The 27,296-nt window shown below is 46.5% G+C and overlaps 1 protein-coding gene across 7 annotated transcripts in view; it reads right to left on the bottom strand.

Moving 5' to 3' along the window:
* Positions 1-27,296, bottom strand: part of SH2D4B (SH2 domain containing 4B) — an 82,683-nt gene that overhangs the window by 35,263 nt on the left and 20,124 nt on the right. For all 7 annotated transcript variants that reach the window (XM_047703605.1, XM_047703606.1, XM_047703611.1 and 4 more), the window contains exons 2-4: positions 25,897-26,056; positions 24,744-24,891; positions 9,941-10,088 (exon numbers count right to left, since the gene is read on the bottom strand). In XM_047703605.1, the coding sequence (XP_047559561.1) occupies positions 9,941-10,088; positions 24,744-24,891; positions 25,897-26,056 (456 nt within the window). The remainder of the gene's footprint in view (positions 1-9,940; positions 10,089-24,743; positions 24,892-25,896; positions 26,057-27,296) is intronic.

Here is a 27,296-nt window from a genome sequence, read left to right as displayed (position 1 = left end):
GTGTGTGTACACACACACACACACACACACACACACACACACATGTTCTTTATCCACTTATCCAATGACAGACCCTGAGGTTGTTTCCATATCTTGGTTGCTGTAAATGAAGCCACCTTGCCCACAGGAGGGCAGGTATCTCTCCAATGGCCTGCTTTCATTTCCTTCTGCTAGATACTCAGAAGTGGGGTTGCTGGATCATAGGGGAGTTCTATTTTTAATTTTCTGAGAAAGCTTCATACTGTTTTCCACAGTGGCTGCACCAACTTATTCCCACCAACGGAGCAGGCCAGGTCCCTTTTTAGCATGTGCCTGCCACACACCATCCGGCTTCCCTAGGAAAGTCCCCGAACACCTCTAGGCCTCAGTTTCCTTCTCTGGCAAAATGAGAATGACACGAATGTCTGCCTCACAGAAGCAGAAAAACACCATAAACTGTGAAGTGTTCTGGAAAGGCGGTGTCTTATTAGATCGGGTGCCTGACGTTGATCCTTTCTTCAGATGTCCCAAAGCCAGAGTCTGGAGCCGGGCTTCCTCGGTTCACATCCCAGCTCCACGGTCCCACTGTGGACAAGTTACTTCATCAGCCTGGCCTTCGTTCCCTCCTAAGTAAAATGGAGCTAACCGCAGTCCCTACCTCATAAAGCTGTCATGACGATGGAGGGAGCTAATAAGGTAAGCCACTTAAAACCATGTCAGGGACATACTAAGCACCATGGTTAAGGGTTAAAAATGTTTCTTTTCATTAGCCCTGGTATTATTACTAGGTCCAAACCAGAGTTCATGGCCAGTCCAGGAAGAGACACCCTTGTTGATCAATCACAGGGAACCTGCTCAGGGTCAAGCAGCTTACCCTAAATTGCACTTTAAAATCTTCAAAGGTTGCTTTAGTTCCTACTCGGAATCAGAAACGGATTCAGTCCGTATCCCATGAATCTGCCACAAAAACCCTCAGCCAAAACTCATGGGGTTTCTTCCTGCTAACGCAGTGAAAATAACCCGTACTCATAGGAGGAGCCACGAGCATCTTTTTGCCCTGAGCCAGCAAGTGTGAGACTCTCCGCGTGGCCCAGTGGACCTGCTGTGGAAGTGAGGACCCACCCCGGGTCACCTGCTTCCTTCCACAACCGCACTCTGGCCCGACATGACACCCAGCAGGCACCGGGAGGGCCCGCACTGAGCACAGCACAAAGGGGGAGCACAGCCAACCCCACTCCTGAGGTAGGATCCAGAGCCTCCTCTCTCCTTCCTGCGGGAGACTGAGGCTCATCTCCCAGTAACACCATAAAGACAACTGGGATCGTGGGAAAACCCTGAAGACTTCAGAAGCAAGGCTGACTTGAGAGATCCAACATTGGACCCAGCACAGTAAGATACCACTTCACACCCATGAGAGTAGCTATTTTTTTTAACTTGTTTAATTAGGAAAAACAGTAAACAAGTGTCAGCAAGGGTACAGAGAAAGCGGAATCCTGGTGCATTATTGGTGGGCAAGCCCCATGTTAAGCCCCAAGTGGAGCTCTGCACTCAATGGGGAGTCTGCTTGATATTCTCTCCCTCTGTCCCTTTTCCTGTTCATGCTCACTCTCTCTCTCAAATAAAGAAGAAGAAGAAGAAGAAGAAGCAGCCAGAGCATAGCTAAGTGTCTCCATCAGCAAGATGTGTACCCAGCTGTGTCCCTGCCTCGGCTCTCAGTTCTCTCCCATGCAGATAAGGGGAAGATCCCTTCCAGCTCTGACCCCCTATCTCAGGGAGGCACCCACACCTGCCTGGCCTGGGGCCACCTCCCCAGAACTGAGACACCACCCTCCAGGATGGCCCAGCCTGGAACCCTCCTGCTCAGGAAGAAACCAGGAGCCCCACAGGCTTTGGAATCCAAACTCTCCCATATCAGACCTGGAAACTTCATATGCCGCAGGCTCAGGGGAGTAGAGAGAGCTGGCATTTGCTTGGCTTTACTCCTAACTGTCTAGACCGGGACAACTTTTCATCTCTCTGGGTCTTAGTTTTCCCTCCATGGAGACAGTACCATCCCTTATCCAATGGCTGCCCAAACTGCCAGACTGGTCTGAAATCATGTCCTTATCTGTGCTCAAGATAACACTGCTCAGTTCTCTAACACCGAAGAGCAAAAACAGAAGCTGGTTTTCCTCCTGGAAGAGTCTGCAGGCGAGTACAGAGCGGCAGACATCGAGCCAGGCCAGTCACTGCAAAAGGCAGAGTTCTTAACACTCTAACACAGTCAGGCAGGGCGTGCACATCTATGCAGCACCTGCGTCCTTAGGACCCACTCTATGCCCACTCTGTGCTGCGCAGGACCAAAGCTGCTCATTGCACACCTCTAGAGGGCGCAGTCTCTGCGTGATCATCATAGATTTGGACACACGGGACCATTTCTGGCAGATGATACAGTACAGTATCTTCTTCTAATGGCTGGCTGCCAAGATGATCCTGGGAGAGATGGGTACAGCAATGAACAAGACACAGTCCGTGCTGTCAGAGAGCTTCCGTCTAGCAAGGGAACCACGCCAGCAGGCCATGCAGCTGTGTTGCAGAAGGACATCTACACTGATGCCTGGTGGACACGTGAGATTCGACCAATAGAGGCCAAGGAAAGGGTCTTCTGGGCAGAGCAGGCTCAGGGGCAGAGGCCCAGGGGCAAGAGGGAGCTCAGGCATCCCTCCTGGGGTGAGTGGGCATGGCTGCAGGGCAGCTCCCTTACGGACCCCGCAAGAGGTGAGGATGCAGAAACAGGGAAGCCCATTTAGGAAACCAGTAAACACTGGCTAATTAATTCTGATGCTTTACCAAAGGGTGATTGGAAGCCCCTGACATGTTTTCAGCAGGAGAGCAGGAGGCTCTTTCCACTTCTCGAAGATCGGTTTGGCTGCAGTGCTGGGAAAGAATTTTGACAGCAACAAGAATGTAGGCTTGGAAAACAGAGATGGAGGTGAAGAGCCACGAGGTCCACGTTCAGATGGTACCAGGGCAATGGGGTGGAAGGGGGTAAATTCAAAGAACAGGAAAGAAGTAGAATTCTTACCTCTTGGTAAGTTTGGGGACTGATCGTGAGCAAAAAGGAGAGACCAGAATGACAGCCAAGTTTCTGCCCTTGGCAGCCAGGTGATAAAGCCCGTTGGGGGAAGGGAGGGTTGAGGTTCGGATGTGTTGAGGTGGAGGTGACTATGGGATCCCAGGAGGACATGGAGTTCTAGAAGATCGTTAGCTGCTGCTCGTCATGAGACCCCTGTCTAGAGAACTTGCCCATGGTTCCTTGGGCCCTTTTTCCCTCCACCCGGATAAAAAAGACTCACTGTTTTATAGAATTCCGATGATGCAGTTACGTCCACAGAGAAACCCAATGCTTCAAAGCAGTGTCAGTGTAGAGTCCTGCCTTGAATAAATAATATAATGTTTCTAAAAATTAGTGAATCATATATATCATACAAATACATATTTATTTCTATATGTTATATATATTATTTATATATAAATATATAAATATATATTTATTTATGATATACATTATATATTATTACATGTATTTATATAATATACAATATGTATTTTTATATATTTATATACATATATATACACAAATATATATACAAATATATATGTGCATATATAAAATGAAAAGTTACCCATAAAGATTTAAATTGTTTATGTGGGCAGTTGTGTTTAACTTCTCCATTTTCCACTCCATGTGACACTGGACAACTCCAATTACCGTATCTATATTTTATCTCCCCATCTGTAAAATGGGGACTTCGTAGGGTTGCTCTGTAAATGAGGTAAATGAAATATTACATGGAAGGGTCCTGGACAGCTCTGGCACAGAGTACAAGTTCATTAAATATCATAAATATATTTAGAAAGGGTCCATCCCACTTAAGACAGAAAGGAGTGCAGGTGGGGAATTGGTATAGGGGGAGGGGCTGGGTAGTGTCAGGAGCTCTGGTCAGGCAAATGGGGAAAATGAAAATTTTGTGAAACAGGGAAGCTTCCTGACCCCGGCGGGGAGGACAACGGGCCGTCCAGATACTGAAAGGTATGCACACAGACCCCTGGGGACCCAACCCACGGGAGGGTTTGGCACCAAGATGACGGACCCTGAGAGATGAGCCTCAGGGAAAGAAAGTGAGGCTCACCCACAGCTAAATGTAGGCCAAGGGAAGGAAATGTTCTCTGCTCCCTGACTCCAAGGCCTCTGAGGTCACCCTCAGCCAAGTCCCTCTAGCAATTCCTGATGGCTGCCAACAGTGACCCCCTGTGGCCACCAGACGCAACCTCAGAGGTTCCTTAAGACCAGAGTGCTCCCCAGACTCTGCTTTGGGACAACCGAAACCCCCAGAGATTCTTGAGCAATTCAAGAGGAGAGAGAGAAGCCCAAGCAGGATACAAATCGAGCACGTGGGGACTCCGGCTGGCATTATTTTCAGTTGTAAAACCAACCCTACGTGACACTCGGAGCTGGAGGAACAGCCAGTACTGGTTCTGTCCAAAGAGATGCTGCTCCATTTCCCGGGCCATCCGTGCACCGAACAGACCCTGCTTGGTGTTATCTTTCCCTCCGGCCCCACATTCGGCTCTGCCCCACCCCATCTCCCCACCACACGGCATCCCCCTTTCCGGGTCTGCCTGTCTCCAGCGCACGGCATTGTAGAATCACCCAGGTTAAACCCAGACTCCAGAGCACTCTCTTTTCTATGAACAAAGAGAACAGAACCAACACAGCTGGACTCCATCCTGGGCCCGAGCACACATTTTTCTCCCTGGGCTCTGAGCACACAGCAAAGGGTGAGGCAAGCAGAGTTCGCACGGTGGGGTAGGAGCCACACCAGAGCGACACAGCCAAGGAGGGAGGGGAAGGGTTCACGAGAACAACTTCCAATATTTGGGACTAGTATCATTTACCAAGTCATGCTGGCTCTTCTCCAAATCTCTGGGCAACGAGACAGCACCTAACTCGACACTCCTACGAGTTTGCAGTTGAGAATTAATTAAATGAATTTTTGCCTGAGATTTTCAGAGCTTCTCAGAGGCCAGAGCCTGCTCTGCTATTCGAACTGAATAACGAACCCTGAATTCAAGTGATACTAAAGGAAACAATGCCCTTTTTTTTTTCTAACTCGGAGAATTTAATTTAGGTGTTTTATCAAAAACTGCTGCTCCCAGTAGATTAATGGCCCACTATAATCTTTCATATTAAATTAATAGAGTGCAGAATGGCTTTGCTGGTTTTGAATGACAGCCTCCAGAGTTTAGCTCATCATTCTTTAAGGAAGCATAAAATAAAGAACCAGCATCATAGGGCCCGCATTATCACCTTTTCTCTGTCTTTTGGAGGTTTTTCCACTTTCCATTGCCACACGGCGCATTAATTAGCAGTTAAACAGCTCCAGGGCCCGATGATCTCCGGCCTGCATCCTTAATGAAACACCTGCCCTGCCCCTAACCGTCCACCTCAACGTGTCGCTGAGTAAGAGTAAGGACTCTTACTATACCCTTACTCTACCCTCCCAACAAGTCTCAACTCAACAGGATTACCTCCACTTTCCAAATGAAGAAACCGTGCAGCTGGGCACAAACTAGCTCACAGTCACACAAGTCAGTGACAGAGCAAGGGCAGGACTCCCAGTCCAGTGCTCCTTCTCCCACACGAGAGCGGCCTCAAGTGACTTCACTTTTTTAACTGCTCACTGTTTTTGCAGGATAAAGCTTTGTCCTGCCTTTTTTTTCTCCTATGTCTTCTTCTATCCTGAATTTAAACGAATGAATTCTTCTTTAGCTCTTTCCCATCTTACCTTTGTCACTTTCACCGTTGTGCACTGTGAACCTCAGGCTGCAGCCACATGGGGACACGTACCGCGTCCTACACACACGATGACCTTGCTTTTGCTCAGTGCTGCTCCTTCTGCCGGAGGCCCTGCCCTGCTTCTGGGTTTCCCCACTTTTCCCAAACCAAATGCCATTTCCTCCACGGGGCCTTTGCAAAGGCTCTGTACACCACAATCACGTGCGATTAATCCCTGGATTGCCAGGCTGGCTCAGCGCCCGCAAATCTCTAACTACGATAAGCCACATTCCCAAAAAGCACAAAAATCGTCTGATTATCTCAAGAGATGCAAAAAAGCATTTGACAAAATTCAGCATCTTTTCATGATAAACACTCAACAAATTGGGTATAGAAAGAATGAACCTCATAATAAAAGCCATACATGACAAGCCCACAGCCAATGTCATACACGACAGTGTAAGGTTGAAAGCTTTTGCTCTAAGATCACTTCTCTACCCATGATACTGGAAGTCTTGGCCAGAATATTTAGGCAAGCAAAAAATAGTAAAAGGCATCGAAATCAGAAAGGAAGAAGTAAAAATTGTCCCTGTTTGCAGGTGGCATGACCTTACATAGAGAAAACCCTAGATATTTCGCCCAAAAATTGTTAGAACTAATAAACAAATTTGGTAAAGTTGCAGGATACAAAATCAACATACAAGCCTCAGTTGTGTTTCTATCCAGTAACGATGACTATCCAAAAAAGAAATTAGTAAAACAACCTCACTCATAACAGCATCAGGATGGGTGAAATTGATGATGGGTGTTGAGGAGGGCACTTGTGATGAGCATTGGGTGTTATATGTAAATGACGAAACACTAAATTCCACAAGTGAAACTAGTATTACACTGTATGTTAACTAATGGGAATTTATTTTTCAAGATTTTATTTATTTATTTGAGAGAGAGAAAGAGAGAAACAGCATGAAGGGGAGGGGCAAAGGGAGGAAAGAGAAAATCTCAAGAGAGTGTACACTGAGCGTGGAGACCAATGCAGGGCTCAAGCCCAGGACCCTGAAATCATGACCCGAGCAAAAAAACAAGAGCTAGATGCTTAACCAACTGTGCCGCCCAGGCATCTCACTAACTGGAGTTTAAATAAAAACTTGGAAAGGGAAAAAAATAAAATAAAATACTTAGCAATAAATTTAACCAAGGAAACAAAAGACACTAAAAACTATAATACACTGAAGAAAAAAGTTAAAGAAGTCACAAATAAATGAAAAGATATCCTATGCTCATATAGTGGAAGAATTGATATTGTTAAAATATACATACTACACAAAGCAATGTACAGATTCAATGCAATCCCTATTAAATTTCCAATGGCATTTTTCAGAGATAATAGAAAAAATAATAATCCTAAAATCTGTTGGGAATCACAAAAGATTCTGAACAGCTAAAGCAATCTTGAACAAGAAGAACAAAGCTAGTAGCATCTCACCTCCTAATTTCAAATTATATTACAAAGCTATAGTAACCAAAACAGTATGGTGTTCGCATAAAAACAGAAACATAGACCAATGGAAAAAAATATAGGGCTCAGAAATAAACTTACGCATACATAGTCAAATAATTTTCAACGAAGGCACCAAGAATACACAATGGGGAAAGACAGTCTCATCAAAAAAATGGTCCCACTGGGAAAACTGGATATCCACATGCCAAAGAATGAAATTGGACACTTACCTCCTAGCAAACACAAAAATCAACTCAAAATGGATTAAAGACTTAAATATAAGACCTGAAACTGTAAAACACCTGGAAGAAAACATAGGAAAAAATCTCCTTGACATTGGTCTTGGCGATGTTTTTTTGGATATGACACCAAAAGCAAAAATACCAACAGGTGAGATTATGTCAAATTAAAAACCTTCTGCCCAGTAAAGGAAATCATCAACAAAACAAAAGGGCAACTTGCGGACTAGGAGAAAATATTTGTGAACCACATATCCGATAAGTGGTTAATATCCAAAATATATAGGAGTCCATACAACTCAATAGCCAAAAACAAATAACCCATTTTAAAAAATGGGCAAAGGACCTGAATAGACATTTTTCCAAAAGGACCTACAGATGACCAGCAGGTACATGAAAAAGTGCTCAACATTATTAATCACCAGGGAAATGAAAATCAAAGCCACAAGGAGACATCACCTCACACCTGTTAGGACATCTATTATCAAAAAGACAAAAGATACCAAGCATTGGCAAGGATGGGAAGAACTTGGAACACTCATTCATTGCTTGTGGAGATGTAACCATTGACAATGGCACAGAACGTAGCTAACTTCCTTCCACCGCTATTTTTCTGAGCTTGCACTTGTGTTCTAAAAGGTGCTAGGGGGTACATTTTGCACTGAAATCTAATGATTTTTAAAAACACTTAAAAGAAAACATTTTTCACAAAAATAGTCCTTTGGAGAAAAGAAAAAAAATAGTCCTTTGTCATTACATTATTTACCCATGTATTTGTACATTTCTGTCTGCTAATTTAGGAATGATTTTTTTCAGTAAAAAACACATATTCAAGAACCACCAAAAAAAAGAAAACAATGTTCAGATCAACATTATTCATTATTCATAATAGCCCCAAAGGGGAAACAACTCAAAGGTCCATCAACTAATGAACGGATAAACAAAATGGTGGTCCATGCCTACACGAGAGCCTTACTCAGCCATAAAAGGGAAAGTGTCCACTTTAAAAGGATGAATTTTATGTTATGTGAATTGTATTTCAATTTTTTTTTTCAAGTCGGTTGAGTGAATCTGGCCTGTGGTTGAGAAAGGCTGAGGACCAGAGGGCTGATGAGTGGAAGTCATGCAGCCTCTGGGCTCCCCTCTCCCTGGCCCTGGTTCCAGTCATCTCTCAGGGACACCACTGCCACAGCTTCATCCTCTTTCTCACCCCCAAACCCACTTTTACAAGTGTCCCACTGTCCACCTGCATGAACCATGCCTTTTTATTTTCTCCATGTTTTGACGTCCAGGACTTTGCTCAGCCAAGAGAGACACTCACTCTCCCAGAATTGGCCAATTCCTAAAGATGCTAAAGGACTCACCCACAAGCATGCCTTTCACTTGCAAACCAGCCAATCCAAAAATCTTCGAATCACTTCCTCTATCTAGTTCTCACAGTCTGGAGCACTGCCCACCTGCCCCCAGGACCAGGCGTCAGACAACTCAAGAGCCCCTGTGCCCCGGAGCCTACAGACATTATTCAAACCAGCCAATCCTACACCTGCTGACCCTGCCTGGCCTCACCTGCCCCAAGCAAACCACAAGAGAGACTCCTGCCCGCATTGTCCCTGGCTCCCTCCTCCTGGTGGTTCCCAGTATAGCCCTGCTGGGTGTGCCCTGCCCCATGAGTAAAAACTTCTTAGGGCAAGGTTTGTCATTTCCACACTATCCCTATGATCCAGGTGTCACCAGACCTGATTCAAACGAAGCCCAGCACATACTGAAACACATCCTTCAAATCTGCTTCTGCCTTCCCTCTTCCCCCACCCCTAACTTTTCTCCACCCGACACCCTCCAAGCTTTGTAGCCTTTGTAGCCGGCCCCATACATCTCCGACTTCCTAAGCATATCCCATTCCCATCACCATGCCCTTACCTAGGGTGGGCTGAGGCCTCTGTCTTGAGCACCCTCTCCTTCTCCCACCTCTTCGCCTGTTTTTCCTGTGCCCCCATGAAGCTTCGCTTCCTCTCACGCTGCCTTCGGAAGTCCACCGGGATAGCCGCTCTGTACACCAACGGTACTGGGACTTTCTCCCTCAAAGCCGGGAGCCTGCGTGTCTGTCTCCTCCAAGATAAGCACTGTCATCCCTCATATCTGGGAGCCCAGCGCTCAGCACAGAACCAGTGAAGGACTGCTAACGCAGTCAATGCAGGGTTTTCTTTTTTAGTGTAAGAAATCTCCTCTACGGGCACATAAGAAAGCTCCTGGCCGGTGGAGCCCTTACCCTCTGGGTCCTTGGCAGGGCCCCGAGCACGGCTGGTCCTGGGTGAAGGCCTCGGCCGAACGCGTGAACCGGAAGGACGACGGGGCACAGGCACACGTGGGAGGAGGGTGGGCGGGGAGGCAGACTGCGCTACTCACGCTGTTCCTCCCACTCGCGCTCCTCGTTCTCGCTGGCGTGGCTCTGCAGCTGGGCCTGCTTCAGGGTCCAGTAGAGCTCCTTCGCCCTCTGCTCTTCCTGGAGGCGAATCTGCTCCTCTCCTCGCTTCCTCTCCTCTTCCTCTTTCCTCTAAGGTATCATGGGGACAGAACGACGTTAGGTCACGAGAGAGAAGTGCCGCTGTGGCCCTGGGCCAGTGCTGGCTCAGGTGTGGTCTCTGACGCAGGACATGGCCATGGGCAGGCCTGATCGAGGCTGTGGTAAGGATCAGACAGGTTAAAATGGGGGGAACAGGGATGCCTGGGTGGCTCAGCTGGTTAAACTACCGGCTCTTGGTTTCAGCTCAGGTCCTGATCTCAGGGTCATGCCATCAGCCCTGTGTTGAGCTCCACACTCAGTGGGGGTTTGCTTGATATTCTCTCCTTCTCCCCCTCTGCCCCTCTCGCCTAAACTAAATAAATGAATCTTTAAAAAAAAATACACGAGAAATAACTTGTAGATTCCGAAGCTTTCTGCAAAGATAAGAGGATACTGGGCCATCCTTGGCCACACTTGCCTTCTGGGGAAGAGAGAGGACAGGTACCATTCCTTCTGGAGGCCGGTTAAGCAGGCTATGATCATATCTTAACCTTCTGTCTGGATAAGATATTTCCAAGACAAATAAATAAAATCTTTAAAAAAAAAAGAGGAGGGGGGCACCTGGGTGGCTCAGTGGGTTAAGCCTCTGCCTTCGGCTCAGGTCATGATCTCAGAGTCCTGGGATCGAGCCCCACTGTGGGCTCTCTACTCAGCAGGAAGCCTGCTTCCCCCTCTCTCTCTCTGCCTGCCTCTCTGCCTACTTGTGATCTCTGTCAAATAAATAAATAAAATCTTTAAAAAAAAAATGATATTTCCAAGACAAGCAGGTTTGGGGGTCCCAGGTCTCCAATTGTCCCACTTTGAAGTTCCAAAAAGGCTGTGTGTGCGTGTGTGTGTGTGTGTGTGTGTGTGTGTGTGTATTTCCCTCTACTTTTGTTTACATCAAAGTAACCCCACAGGTGTCAGATGTGCATTATATGCCAAAGGCTCGTTTTCAACACCAACAACTCTCCAGACCACTTCACTCCAAACCACTCCAACCTCACCCATGCCCAGAGGCCATCACTCTCAATTATTTTAGCTGTCCCTCATGTGGTGACATCTCTGAATCACGCATGAAATATTTTACCCATTCTAAATATTTCTGCCTTTCTTTTTTAGTACATGAGTATGTAGCATTTATGTTTGGCTCATGGGTACACGCCCAGACATTTCCTCTCCTCACCCTTACCCCATCAACATCACAATTTGTGGTGAAATCAGTAATTGGTGTAAATATGGTTCACTGCACCAATTATGAGAAGTACATTTTGTAACTTCCTAACGTATCTCTGAAACATGGGTATGTCTCATGACTTGCAAGTTGCCTTTTTAATAGGCAATGGCTTCTTCTTTCTTCTTAAAATAATGATTAATAAATCAATACTTAATAAGGCATCTTATATTCAGTAAAATATGGTAGTATGATGGCTTTTTCTTTCTTGACTTTATAATTGTTTTATCCTGAAGTTGCATATTGAATTCTCCCAACTTCTCTAAGATCTACTGTAAATCTTTCCCTGTGTTTAGTATTATAACAGGTAAGCAGCAGTTAGCTTTTTTCAAGGGTCCCCACTGTCCCCAGATGCCAACCTTCTTTCTTCTCCCATCTCGGTTGTTACCTGGGCCTCCTGTCCATCCATCCACCAGGGGACTCATTTCTCAGCCCTCCCCGAGTTGAAGCTCTTGTTTCTTTGTTCAAGGGGTTTTTTGTTTTTTGTTTTTTGGCCATTTCATCATTTTGCAAAAGCATAGCTAGCAGGAATTCTCAGGTAGGGACACACAGAGAAACACTCTCTGAGTCTTGTCTAAAAACATCTCTAGGATTCCTTCAGATAGAACCACTAATTTGGGGGTACCTCGGTGGCTCAGTGGGTTAAGCTTCTGCCTTCAGCTCAGGTCATGATCTCAGGGTCATGGGATCGAGCCCCGCATCGAGCCCTGCATTGAGCTCTCTGCTCAGCCAGCAGCCTGCTTCCCCCCACGCCCCCCACCACCACCCCCTCCGTCTCTGCCTGCCTCTCTGCCTACTTGTGATCTCTCTCTGTCAAATAAATAAATAAAATCTTTAAAAGAAACAAACAAACAAACACTAATTTGGCTGAGCATAGAATTTAATTAAAAATCACTTTCCTAAAGCAGAATTTGGAACACTTTTCTTCCTAGCATCCAATACTACCACTTGGATTTTCAATCTTCTGCATGAGCTATTAAGTTTTCTCTTTATTGCTGATATTCTGAACATTGTTAAATGATATGCCTTGGAAGGGATTTTCCTTCATCGATTGTGCTAGGCGCTCAAGGAGCTTTCTGCCTGAAGTCTCGGGTCTTTTCAGTCTAATACACCTTGGCTTGGAAATTCTTAGGTAATTTCTTCTCCTCTCATTATTTTTCTTTCTAGAACTCCTGTTTTGTCAAATGCTGGACTCCTTGACTAGATCCTCTAGGGGGCTTAACACTTCTCTCTTACTTTCTCTCTCCTGCCTTTGCTCTTCTACTTCCTGGTGGATTCACTGATTTTATTGTCTAAACCTACAATTACATTTTTCATTGCAGTATCGCATTAATGATTCCCAAGCCCTTCTTCTTCTTCTTCTTTGCTTGCTCCTTTTTGCTTCATTGCCCCCTGTCCTGCTTTCAAGAGTGTAATGGTCCATCTCTGAGGATTTTAGAGCTTTCTCCCCCCAACCCCATATTCTGATTTATATCTATTTCCTCTGTTTTGGGCTTTTCCCTTCCCTTTAAAGTATGTTATATGTGTTGTCTGTCATTGGTGTTGGAGGCTTTCTCCCAATGTCTGATGTTGCCTGGAGGTCCATATTCAAGCAGAAAATAACTATCCAAATGAGAGACTCAGAGTGTGTAGACAGGACTTCCGCGGGAGGTGGGCTTCACTCCAGGATGACTGGATGAGGAATCAGCATTTCACTGAAGCAAATACTCAGTACTCCGGTCCTTTGTCTGAGATAATTCCATCTCTTCTCCTCCATCCTCCTTCAGTGGAGTCTGAGCACCAGCATTCCGAAGTCTGTGGGGAAGGCAGGCAGCAGGCAGGAACCCCTAGCTTGTGCCCCACATTACATAGGAACACCATGCTTTGAAATGCTTTCTTTGTAAGCATCCCCCACAGGTGTCTCCCAGAAGGGGGCCCCAGAAAGTCCCCCTGGGATTGGCAGGGACGGCAGTGGTCACCAGGTCAGCTACCCGAAGTCCAGCCCAGGTCCCGCATGAGCCCTAGTCTCGTGTTTCTCCTCCTTGGGTGCTCTCTGACCCTCTCCTTCATGAAAGGGGTTAACCACATGCCCCCAGGAGCTCCAGGACTCCTATTTAAGGAATCATCTTGGAGTGCAGTGGCCAGTCCACAGTTCCAGGGGCGTGGCTTAGCAAGCCAATGAACCCCGCCAGCCAGACCATATTTTTATCTCAGCATTGCATGAGATTGGGTGACCAGAAAAGACCTAACAGCCTGATTTCATGTGGCTCAAATGGCTAATTCATGCTAAACAAGGACACCATGCAAAAATACTTGCTGGCCCTGTGCATCCCAGAGACAACCCAAGCTGCAGATCCCACTGCTCTGGCTACTCACTGCTAAAATGAAGATCTTTCCTTAATCCTCCTGTTTTCCATCTGCCCCTTGCCTGCTCTCTCCACTCGGCCTGACACACTGAGCTCTAAGCCTCTGCCCACTCCCCATCTCCTTCTGTTCAGAGAGAAGGATCCAGTAGCCTGGGAGAAATGGGTAAAAGTGGCGACATGAGGGTCCAGCCATTCCACGGAGAAACTGGTCGCCAACCTGAGCTCTCTGCTTCACAGTCCCTGGTGCCCCCAGGTCCCAAGCCCATGGGGACCCAGACTAAGCCAGCTCCCCCCTGCCCGCTTCCTGCAGGCACCGCACTTGAACCCCTCACCATTCTGTCTTCCAGCCTCCAAACCTCGGCAAACATTTTCTCATCTGTTCCTGCTTCTCATTTTCTCTCTCCTGGTGCTTGGAACTTTTTCAGTCCTTTGCTACTATTTAAATGGATCAACAAGAATCCGGTGGGGAGGAGGTAACTGAGTTTTTAATCCTTCATTTAGCAAAAAAGACAATGTGGTTTTTTTTGTTGTTGTTTCTTCCAAAACAGTATAGATTAAGGATTTTCTTCTAATTCAACAATCAATTTTTTAGTCCAAAAGAATAGGCAAAATTCCCACTTCCTAATGAGTCGCTCTCAAGAGTTGGGCATGAGGACAAGAGAAGGTGAATGGCTTCACGTGGTCAGTCACCAAATGCTTCCAGGATCAGGCCTGTGTTGGGCTCTGGGGACACAGCAGTGGCCCAGACACACACAGACCCCACCTGGTGCTTGCCTTTCCAGGGGTGAAACACACCAGACAAATAATCATCAGGAAATACCAGAAAATAATAACCAGTGTGCATAGAATTAAAACAGGGGAAAGGACAGAGAGAATTTAGAAGGCCACTTTAGGCTGGGCGACACGAAGTCCTCTCAGAAAGGTCGATGTGATCTGAAAACTGACCAGTAAGGAAGAACGCCAATAAGTGAGTATCGGGGAGAAGAAATTTCCACACAGAGAAAACCACAAGCACGATGGACCCGGCGTTGTAAATGGGCTTGGCATGTTTGAGTACAGAATCACCCACTGTGGTTGGAAGAGAAAAGTCAAAGCTCTATATGGGATGAGTTCAAGATGCCGTCTGACATCCCCGAGGCCTGCCATTAGCACCAGGATGCGTGAGCTTGGGGCTGAAGGGCAAGTTCAGCTGAAGATATGGCTCAGAAGTCATCTGTGTGGGGATGATGTTTCTCAGCCATGGGACCTAATGCTATCACTGAGAGAAAGAATGCAGAGCCAGAGAAAACCACCAGAAATAAGGTACGGTAAATAAAGTGGAGCATAGGGAATATAGTCAATAAAACCGTAATAATGTTGTAGGGGACAGATGGTGGGTGACTACACTCACCGTGGTGAGCATGGCGTAATACAGAGAATCGTCGAGCCACTACATTGCACACCTGAAACGCATATAAGGCTGTATGTCAGTTACACTTCAACAGTAACAACAAAGAGAGTGAGAGAACAACCAGAGTGTCTTGGGCCACTCCATCATATAAAAGTTGAGAGGAAGAGCAGGAGCCAGGAAAGGAGGCTGAGAAGGAAGGCCAACAGATAAGCTAAAAACCCAGAAGGGGTGGTGTCCACTGGGGAAGCCAAGAAAGAGACCGTTTCAAGTAAAAGGGAGTGGTAAACTGAGATGCAGGCCCCAAGACATCACAGAAGATAAGGACTGAGAAGCAACAAGGGACAAGGTCGTGGCCTCAGGACGTGAAGGGAGACTACCCAGAGGGGTAGAGGGGAAGCCAACCAGGAGGGGTGGGGGAGGGAGTGGAAATGACCGCAGACAGGCCTCTGGGGACATCTTTTGAAGATAGGAGCAGAGATAGGGAGCAGCAGGTGGAGGGGAATGTGGGGTCAAGAGGGACATGGGCTCAGATGGAAAATGCTAGAGCTGAGAGTTGGTGACAGATACAAAATTGGAACCAAAGTCCGTGTGACTCCAAAGTAGAAGTTTTAGCTTGAAGCCATGAAGAAAAGCTCACCTTCGGCAATCACCAGCATCTCGGCAGAGCAAAAACTCGCCCCACCCTGGCACAGCACTGCAGTGTATGCAGCGGGTTTCCCATGCCCGCCACCTCCCACTCAGCTCCCTCATCTCCGACCCAGGTTGTCAGATGACCCAATACATGGGGCACCAACCATGACAGCGCCTACCCTGACTCTTCAGAGCTGGCACCTGCCCAGGGCGGTTCTTCCAGAAAGGAGCAGGTCTCAGGGAAAATACCATCAGCCAAGGCCTGTCAGAGCCAGAGGGACTTCAATCCCCGCTCCTGCTTTCTGGTACAGAGGAGGAGTATACTGGCTTGCTCAGGCTGCCACAGACCAGGAGGCTGAAACCACACACGTGTATGAGCTACGGAGGCCCTAACTATAGAGGCAGGGTGGGTATCTTCTGAGGCTTCTCTCTTTGCTTTGTAGATGGACCTTCCTCTCCCCGTGTCTCACATATCCCGTCCTCTGTGTGTATACACGTCTGTGTCTGAATTTCCTCTTCTTCTAAGGACACCAGTCATGCTGAATCAGGGCCCACCCTGAAGACCTCTTCTTAACTTATGACATTTCTAAAGTCCTTACTTCCACATACACTTAGATTCTGAGGTGATGGAGGTTAGGTCTTTAACATAGAAATTTGTGGGTGACATGGTTCAGCCCATCACAGGATGGGAGAGGCCACCCCAGAGAAGGGTCATGACTAACATGACTAACACTTGGCATAATGCTCTCCAAGTTCATCCGTGTTGTCAAAAATGGCATGGTGTCCTTCTTTATTAAGACTGAAAAACATTGGGCGCCTGGGTGGCTCAGTGGGTTAGGCCTCTGCCTTCAGCTCAGGTCATGATCTCAGGGTCCTGGGATCAAGTCCCGCATCGGGCTCTCTGCTTAGCAGGGAGCCTGCTTCTCCCTCTCTCTGTCTGCCTCTCTGCCTGCTTGTGATCTCTCTCTCTCTCCATCAAATAAATAAATAAATAAATAAATAAATATTTTAAAAAAAAAGACTGAATAACATTCATTTTATTTATATATATATACATATATATGTATATATTATGCATAATATATATACATACATCATAATATATACATTACATTATGTATGTGTATACACACACACATATAATGTACACACACCACAGTTTATTTATCCATTCACTGGTCAGCAGACACTTGGGTTGTGTTTGGCAAACAGATACAAAGTTACAGTTATGCAGGATGAATACATCCCAGATTTTCTTTTTTTTTTTTTAAGATTTTATTTATTTATTTATTTGACAGAGAGAGATCACAAGTAGGCAGAGAGGCAGGCAGAGAGAGAGGAAGAAGCAGGCTCCCCGCAGAGCAGAGAGCCCGATGCGGGGCTCGATCCCAGGACCCTTGGATCATGACCCGAGTCGAAGGCAGAGGCTTTAACCCACTGAGCCACCCAGGCGCCCCCATTCTGGTGCCTGTAGTTAATATTGTACTGTGTACTCAAAATTTGCTAAAAGAATGGATCTTAAGTGTTCCTGCCATACACAAATAAGGTCACTAGGTAAGGTGACAGATGTGTTCATTATCTTGATGATGGTCAACATTTCACCATGTCTACATATACTAAAACATTGTACATCTTCAATATTTACAATTTTTATTTGGAAATTGTAGCTCAGTAAAGTTGGGTGGGGGAGGGGGGACTACCTACAAATAAATCAATAAATGGCAGAATCACACTGTTCACTCAATCTTCTTTGCCCGAGAGTGAACAGCATGCTGGGAGCCAGGAGCCTGCCAGGAGCCTGCCGTCTCCTCCATCTCCAAGGAAAATAACCAGCCACTTACTGTGACAAAGACAAGCTGCTCCCAGGGCTGGGGACAACAAAAGAAAACATTTTGCAGCTACAGATAAAGAGCATTGCATCTTTCCCTCCAGGGCTTGCTGAAATGCCTCACCCCTCCCAGCTGAAATTGCCTGGAAAAACTTGTGCTGTGGTCCTCCCAGAATCTTCTGGCTCCTCTGCGAGCCCTGATGAAAAGTCCGTCTTTAAGCGTGGTCGCCACAGGCCAATGAGGCCATGCGGCAGATCGGCAAACACTCCCTTCTCCTACCTCAGGAATCGATGCCCTTTACTGGCAGGCCCAAAGCCCTGGGAGCCGGCCACCTTATTCAATCCCCCTTCTCCTGGTAAGCCATTGGGAATGCCACACCGCGGGAGCCCACGCCTCACCCCTGCGGAAACTGTCACGGAGACAGATGCTTTTCTGGAAGGCACAGTCGTTTGCGTTGTGCTAGGGAGAGAGAATTCCTGTCCCCTTCAAGGGTCCTTCTAGCTGGACCAAGAATCAGATGCACGGGAGTCAGATTCACAGGAGGAAATCAGACGTCATAGGGTACATACGAGGAAAGTAGGCAGGTATGGAAGACCATCGGGCAAAAGGAAGGCTATGTGTCATCCTTAGCTTCAGAGACGGGGAGTAGGGGTCTGGGATTTCAAAAGATAAGGAACGCAATTCGCAGGGCACCAAGGAGATGAGCAGGTGTTTGGGAATTAGATATTGCCGGGCTGTACAGCTGCGTCACTCGGATCAAATGTATCTCTGTTAATAACCCCCATTCTGGAAAAGATCCCCCATTTAGATTCTTCTATATAGTTAGAGGGTGGGGCAATCGTGTCCTTGATCTCTCGGGGTCTCAACTGCCTTCAGCTCGAAATAGCCCGCAGGGCTAAGTGGCACATTCTGGAGGCAGAAGGGCTGTCCTGAGCCCCTTCACTTGCTCCTCTGGCCCGAATAATACCATCTCACTTTTCGAGATGATGTACCCAAGAAGGCAGGGTCATGCCTGCATCTGTCATTCTCCCACCAACAGCCCCCCGCATGGGGGCCAGCAGAGAGCAGGAACTCCATAACACTGACCGGAGGAGTGAACGACCTAACGAACAAAAAGAGGGTAACACAGGGTTTGTAGTGACCGTCGAGAGCGGAAAGGTAAACGGCATCTTGTTGTCTTGCTGATGCCAGCCTCATCCAAGAGAAATCGAGATCAAGCCTCCCATTCAAGAGAAAACTGAAAAGGGCAACGTATCCCCACCACTGACAATCCTATTGGAAATTAGGTGGGGATTGTTTCTATTGTATAAAATGTCATGAAGGGCCAAGAGGAACTCCAGCCTTAACAGAGGAAAAAACAAAAAGAGAATGAGTGGCCTTGAACAGGAAATGGTGCAAAATCAGAGGACAACGTAATTGCATCAACCAAGTATGTTCTTTATCAGTCCCCGGGGAAGGGCGGGAGCCTAAGGCAGAGGGAGAGAGCTGGAGCCTTATGTTAGTGTTCTGTGGTCTTAAGTGAAGGCAGAAGCAGTCAAAAGCAATCTGAAGAGTTAAGAAAGCAGAGAAAATATGCAAATTCTATCTGGCCTCAGGATCCCCTTTCTTTCTACAGGAACACTTTCATCCGCATGTAAATTGCATTCAAAAGGCACCAGACACAACAGAATGGTTTTTAAAAACAGGTTTCCAACTGTCTGTATCTTCTATTTTGAAGTTCCCTCTTTAACCTTACACAAGATTCTGGAATTCTCCCCCCATTTCCTCAAAGGAATTCTCACTCTTATCTTTCCTATGACCAGGAGAATTCACAGAACCTGCCTGCATCCTGGACATAGGCAGCCCATGCCCCCTCCACCCGCCGCCCTCCCGTCCAGCCTCCCCATCTCCTCCAGCCTCCACTCCAATATCTGCTTCTGGTGGCACGAAACACAAACCTCCGGGGCCCAGCTAGCACATTCTCTGCCCCCCAAACCTACCCCTTCTTCCCAGCTCACCTCTGCTCCAGGGTAGCCCCCCTCCCTACTCCTCATCCTGAGTTCAGGTGCCTTTGCTCTTCCGCCCCCTCATCCCAGCATCTAACTGATGCAAACCCTGCTGATTCCGCCTCCCCTGTTTCTCTGTGTCCATCCCCCTGAATCTCGCCATCGTCAGACTCCTCAGTGACCACTGTGATGACTGCAACAATCCCCTCACTGGCCCCTGCCTCTCCCAACGCCTTCCTCACCGGCATCACACTGGGGCCACCAGTCATTCCCATAGAGGTGGCTCGAACCATGTCCCTCTGTATCGAGATCCTCACAGCGCTGCTCTGCCCACAGACAACCATCTGCCCCTTGATCGTAGCATCCAAGGGCCCCACGGCCTACCTCGTCAGGTTCTTGTCTGGCTTCCCCCACCAGACCAGTCACCATTCCATGGATCTCCTGTCTATTTCCAGCTCTGCTCACACCCAGCCTCCTTCAGGGGGACCCTGCTGTAGTTCCCCAGGTGTGCTGGGGGCTCAGGAGTGCTCACAGAGTTGTCTCTCTCTCTCCCCCCAGGACCCTGTAAGCTTGTAGAGAGTAAGAAGTTCATGACTATTACACCACACCACCCCCACCCCCCCACAAACAATCTGCACTTAGGTTTTCAGGGAAAGGGAGAAAAAAAATGTATGAAATTAAATGAACTTTGTTCGTGCATCCCCGAATGCAAGACTCACATCTGGCTAGAATCTTGATGTTGAAAGACACAATGAAAATTATCTGAGCCAATCTTTAGTTCAACGCATAAATACCTTTGACGAAGATGTTCCCATTATCTATTACCAGGCAACAAACTCCCGGAAAGCACAATGTCTTAAAACAACAACCATTATATTTGCTTGTGGTTCTGTAGGTTAATAATTCGGCCAGAGCTTGGTGGCCCTTCTGCTCCACATGGTTACATCTGAGGTCAATCACTTAATTAGGGTCATTCACCAGAAGAACCAAGATTTCACTCATGTGTCTGGTACCTCGGTGTCCTCCACGCAGCCCCCTTCTCTCTGCCTGGCTTGCCCGGGTTTCCTTACAGAGCAGTAGTCGAAGGCTGTAGGGTTTCTCAGGGAGCAGCTTCCAAAAGGGAGCATTGCAAGAGGGCCAGAAGCCGTCAATCTCCTTTAGCCTGTCCTCAAAAGTTACACTGAGTCATTCCGGTTGCAACCTACAGATCAAAGCTAGTCACAAGGCCAGAGCAGACTCAAGGGAAGGGAAATAAACATGTCTCAAAGAGAGAAGTGACAAAGAATTTGCCACCAGCTGTATTTATTCCACCACAGAAACTTCTCAGGTCTTGTTTCAGCCCATGCTAAGACAGTGCCTGGGATGAAGAGTTCATGACACTATAAGGGCAGCCCATTTATAGAGAATATCTCAGCCCATAAACCTGGAACTGCCCACCTCAAGTCCATGAGCTGACGTTCCTAGCAGACACTGCCCTGAGGAGCCCCACCCGGACCTCACAGATGCTACTCACATGTCTGAGGTTCCTCAAAATACAGGCATACCAAATCAGGATCACTATGAGTACTCAAGTTTGAACGTTCACAGGTAACAAATTAATTTTTAAAACAAAACAAACATATCATTACCATAGACCTCCTTATAAATAACACCCAAAGCCTGCATTTGGGTCCCTCGGTAAACCTCAGAGCTTTTCTGAGCTCTCCATGAACCCTGACATGGAGTACCCCACAATTTATCATCTCTCTCACTGAAGTTCTCAAGGAGATCATCAATCAGAAAAGCTCAGGGAATTCAACCCCTCTGTAATCTCCTTGTGGACTGAGCCACAGAACTCCAGCTCCACGAAGCCACCTTCCCAGCCTCTGGGACTCAGATCACCTCTGGGGTGGAGGGAGGCCAGAAATTAGGAGAGGGGATGCTTGCTCTTAGAGATACATAGAAAGTATTGCTTGCCTTCTCCAGCAGGCTTAAATAATCAGATGCAAAATCCAACCGTATAAACTAAACATCTCTCCATTATGGATTGAGTGGATTTTTATACTATTATGGAATTACTGTTCATTTCAGCAGGTGTGACAATGATTGTTGTGGCTCTACAGGGAAAGGTCCTCGGTCATGGGAGATGCACAATGAAGTACATACGGTTTGATCAGGAGTCAGCAAACTCCAGATCTACCCTCTGTCTATTGTTTACAATAAAGTCTTATGCGGGCTTCTGGGTGACTCGGTAAAGCATCTGCCTTTGGCTCAGGTCATGATCCCAGGCTCCTGGGATCCAGCCTCTGCTTCTCCCTCTCCCCTTGCCCTTCTCCACCGCACTCATGCGCACTCTCACTCTCTCTCTTTCTCTCTCTCTGTGTCAAATAAATTTTAAAAATCTTTTAAAAAAAAATAAAGTCTTATTAAAAGACAGCCACACCCATTTGCTCACATATTGCCTGCAGCTGCTTTTTTGTGCTACGATGGCCTGATTGAGTAGTTGTGACAGAGAAAGTGTAGCTGACAAAACTTAGAATATTAACTATCTGGACCTTTACAGAAAAGAGTCTGGTAAGCCCTGGGCTACAGCTTCCTTTCAAATTGCTTAACAAAACAATGTAGCAGTCACGACAGAAATATATATGTGTGTATGTGTGTGTGTGTATATATCCGTGTGTGTACAGATAGATGCAAATTTAGAGGAGGGGAGAAAAGAGACAACACAAATGTGACAAGACGTTAATAATTGGTGAATTTCAGTGGAAACTCTACAAATACTTTTTTTTCCAATTTTGCTGCATATTTGAAATTACTTTTTGGAGAGTAACTATCGCTTCCCTTAAAAACTCAAGAGAATCGTGTGTGTGTGTGTGTGTGTGTGTGTGTGTGTGTGTGTGTGTGTAAAATCCTCAAGGGAAAATTAAATAAGATCAATAACAATATAAATATGTAACCAGCAATTACACTAGGTTTTAAGAACAATCTTATTCACAATCACAGTAACAAATATTAAACCTATGGTTTAACAAGAAAAGAGATGTGGAACATTTAAGTAAAACAATAAATTTTACCAAAGCCCAAAAGATGAAAGCACAACATTACATATAAGTTATTGTGAATGTTTGGGATTGGGTGGCCCGTGCATTTACAGATGTTTAAAAAACAAACAAACAAACAACAACAAAATCACTTTACCAAAGACAAAAAGAGGTTTTAAGTAACTGGGAGACCATTCCATATCCAGAACAAGACTGAATGATTTAGTATTGGAAAAAATGTCCGTCCTCCACAAATACATCTGTAAGGCTGATGTAATTCTAATTAAAATCACTGTGGGGTGTGTGTGTGTGTGTGTGTGTGTGTGTGTGTGAGGAAGATAGTGATGCAAGGATTCAAATGTATCTTGAGTAGAAAAAAAAATGGGTAGAATCAGCCAAGGACATCTTAAAAATGAAGAGCAATGATAGGTTCTTACCTTAGCAGTTGTTAAAACTCATTTTATTTACTTTTTTTAAAAGATTTTATTTATTTATTTGACAGAGACACAGCAAGAGAGGGAACACAAGCAGGGGGAGGGGTCGAGGGAGAAGCACGCTTCCCATGGAGCAGGGAGCCCAATGCAGGGCTCAGTCCCAGGACCCTGGGATCATGACCTGAGCGGAAGGCAGACGCTTAACGACTGAGCCACCCAGGAGCCCCAAAACTCATTTTAAATGCTATGGTCATTAAATAAGCAAATCTGGCTCAGGAAAAATCAAAGAAAAAAAAATCCATGAAGAGATCCAAAGGTCTGTAAGAAGAATCGAGACAGCAAGTGCTGTGAGAGGGGAGAGGAGAGATTATATAGTAAACGACGATGGCACAATGTGCTGACCATGTGGAAGAAAAAGAAGTGAGAAATAAAATCACGAACAATAAATAGAACAATGTAGATTAATAGCAGTACAAGCTTGTAGTGACACAGATCTTTCTTAGCATGAAACAAATCTTTTTTTTAAACCTTGATGTAGTTGGCTAATAAAAATTTTAATCTTCTGTATACCTGAAAGCACTACAACCAAAATTAAGAAAAAAACAATCCTGAGAGGCCCCTGGGTGGCTCCATCTGTTGAGCATCTGACTCGTGATTTCAGTTCAGGTCATGATCTCAGGGTTGTGAGATTGAGCCCCACCTGGGGCTCTGCCCTGGGTGTGGAGCCTGTTTAAGATTCTCTCTCTCTCTCTCTCTCTCTGCCCTTCCCCCTGCTTTCTCTCTCTCTTTCAAAAAAAAACCCTCTGAGAAAAATAATTTGCAACATAAATGATCTTAAGGGGCCACTGTACTCATTGTCTAATCATTATAGGAAAAAGTATTATTAAAACGTTTAAATGTTTGGGGCGCCTGGGTGGCTCAGTGGGTTAAGCCTCTGCCTTCAGCTCAGGTCATGGTCTCGGGGTCCTGGGACCGAGCCTCACATTGGGCTCTCTGCCCGGCAGGGAGCCTGCTTCCCCCTCCCTCTCCACCTGCCTGCCATGAATATACATTTCATAAAATAATATGATTGTTGCGATTTGACATGATTCTTATTTTCTTCTTTTCACTTATATGTATTTTCTCAGTTTTCTCTCCCTCCCAATTTATTATTCCTATAGAAAAAAGTAAATTGTAAAATAGGAACCAGAAAAACAATTTTTTCTTCAGTTAACCTAAGTTTCTTAGCAGAGGACAGTGTAAATAAAGCTCTTTTACTAGGTCCTAAGATTCCCAGAATGAGTACAAATGCAAGGTTCCCAACAACTCCCTCTCCAAGACCAGAAAATGTCCATTTTTCATCTCCTTGAATCCTCCAAAAATCTTAAGATGGGGCTGTTGTTACTCTAAGATTATAAACAAAAAAGTGAAGGCTAAGAGAAGTTCAGCAAGCTTTCCAAGGTCACACAGGACTAACCAGAATTAGAACTGGATTCCAGTTTGGTCTGACCACAAACTTAGCACTTTCTGGATCCCTTTCCAAGCCCCTTGGGTTATGAGACAGAAGGTCTGAGTTCTGGTCCTGTTTCCATCCCCTCCTACACAATGTCCTTGGCAAGACTCTTCCTCTGTCTAACACTTAGTTTCCTCATCTATCCAATGAGAAGTTGATTGACTCAAATGGGGAGTTACATTCCTCCCTGCTCAGACATGTAAGATTTCTGTTCCCATAAAGCATTCAGTACCAACCAAGAGATGGGCACCAGTAGCCTGGGAGCTGGCGTTGGTGGCCGCACGCAGATGCCCCACAGGCTGACTCACCTTGAACTCCTCGCGGATGCGTTCCTCCAGGACTTTGGCAGCCTTCCGGTCCTCCATCTCCACTTTCCACTTCTCCGCCAGGATCCGGGCTTTCTCATTGGCCAGAGCATCCCGAAACTTCTTGGTGATTTCTGCCTCTTTCTGTCTCCTTGCAAGAGAACACCAGCAGGTATGAGCTCAGGTAGGAAACTGAAGGACCACATAACCACAGGACTTCAAATGAAAACCAGGAGCAATATGTCTTGGCCTATCAGAATGCCAAAACTCAATGCTGGCAAAGTTGTGGGAAAATAGTCACTGTCCTGTAGGGTAGTGTAAATCACCCGAATTGTTCTGGAAGCCGGGGTCGGTGGCGGGGGGGAAGACTTAGAAATCCTTTTTCTCACTCAAGATCACAAAGGTGTAGCTAGAAGAGTTTCATCAGAGGATTTCTATAACATAACAATTGGCAGACAACCTAAATGTCCATCCACAAGATCATCAAGTTGGGTTTCTCATGTAATAGGATACCATAGAGTACTCTTAAATAACACTGTGAATCTATATTAATCAATTTATCAAGGTGTTGCCTAAATGCTCACCATAGTTATCTTAGGTGGGGGCTGTTGAGTTGTTGTTACAATTTTACAATTAAAATACTGTCATTAAAAATTGTGGGGTGAAATGTTGGAGTCAACTTCATATGGCTCTCCAAGTTGGGGGAAAAAAAAAAAAAGTTAAAAGTTGTTTATGAAAGAAGTCTTACTCCAGATCTCACCAGGGACTCAATTATCCACATTGGGTGCAGAATGCAGCTAAAAGGAAGAGGAACAAGCAGACGACAACGGTGAATCCAGTTCCTCTACTGTCCCATCTGTAGTATCTCAGTGAACCCAAACTACATCCAGATGGAAAGGGTGTTAGGCCCACACCACAAACGTGAAAACCAAGACCTCAGATCAGCTTACTACTCCCTGGGGGAGCCAGGATCTGAGCCTACAAGATCTACCCGATGAAGACTCTGATCTTTGGTCCCCTAATCTTAGCTGAGCTCAACAGGGTCAGCCTGCTGCCTGGGACCTGCTCCCTTCCACCCACAGCCTACGGTCCTTCAGCTTGGACCCAGCCTGGGTTCCGTGTGCAGATCCACCCAACACCCATCTGCACCTCTCACCAGAGCTCCTCCGCCTCCCTCTGGGCCTGCAGCCGCGCCCTCTCTGCGATCAGCTCCTCGGAGATCTCTTCGTAGGGCTTGTCCCCGGGACCTTCTCCCATGATCCAGACCCAGACGTCACCATCTGCCCCCAGGAGCCACTGGATATGCTTGTCACTTGCTGCGTCACAGCAGAAGGAGGAACAAGGAAGGAAGAAGAAACAGGTCTGAGTTATAACCAGTCCAGGAGGAGCTAGGGTGGCCAATGGTGCACAGTGTTGTCTCTACACAATGTTGTCTCTACACAACGTTGTCGTCTACAAAAAGCCTCCCAGAGAGATATCAGCCTGAGTGCAGGTCCACTTCCACCTTTCCTTCCCACTCTCTCCAGGGAGCAACACAGCTACCAGGTCAGCCCGCTGAAGCAGGTGCCCGAGGCTGGAACTGGGGTCGGCAGCTGAGCGCCTCAGAGATCTTCAGCACACAGAACAGCAGGAGAGAGTGCGTCCGTCCGTCTGTCGGTGCCTTCTCTCTCTCTCCCTCCCTCCTGTCCACTGGCTGGAAATAAGGAATTGGAGACAGTGTTGCAAGATACAGAGCCTAGGCCCCTGACCCACAGCAACCTGTAACATGAGCAAGATATAAACCAGTGCCCTATTAAGCCACTGAGATTGCTCGGTTCACCTGTTGCAACAGATTCCATTGATCACCATGACTAAAATGGAAATTGATCCCCTTAGCCGGACGGCGCAGGAACAGAAATATCAGCTATGTGTCATTGCCTTGGCAAGGAGGTGAAATTCCGCAGCAGACAGAAGGAATGCCTAGGGGTCCGTGTTAACACAAGAGCAAAACATCTGATAAAATCGGCAGTCGCTGTAACTGGAAAGGCAGACCCTCATGCCTTCCAAACCTGCCACTCTGAGGCAAGAGATGAGCGAACAGGACGTTGGTGGTGCGTGTTGCTGGCCAGCAGCTGTGTTCAGCGAGGTGTTAAGAGAAAGAAGTGAGTTCCAGAAAGAATTGAGTGCTTTGCAAGTAAAAATGAAAGGGAGTAGAGAGAACACAGCAATCTGGGACTTTGTAGGCTTGGGGAAACCACCTGCTTCTAGGGCCCAAAGTACCAAAGAGGGGATTTTTTTAAAGTTTGCATGACAGAGCCCAGTAGAACTTCTAAGGTAAAGAAAGTGACCAAGGGCACAGAACACTGTGGTGGCCAGAATGTGCTCCACGGTCATCCAACTGCAGGGGAGCTGAAGCGAGCAAGCTCTTCAGTTCCTGCGCACCTGTGTTTGCCGGCCGCCATGCTTCCCAGAGGTGGCTCCAGCCTTCGACTGACTGTGGTGGGCCCATTCCTGGAGGACAGCAGACTTCGGATGGGCAATGTCAATGATGCCTTGACAAACCTCCCTCGGGTTGCA

The sequence above is a fragment of the Lutra lutra genome, chromosome 14, assembly GCF_902655055.1.
Source record: "Lutra lutra chromosome 14, mLutLut1.2, whole genome shotgun sequence".
NCBI lineage: Eukaryota > Metazoa > Chordata > Mammalia > Carnivora > Mustelidae > Lutra > Lutra lutra.
The sequence above is the reverse complement of the archived record's forward strand: the minus strand, read 5'-3'. Positions and strand labels throughout refer to the sequence as shown.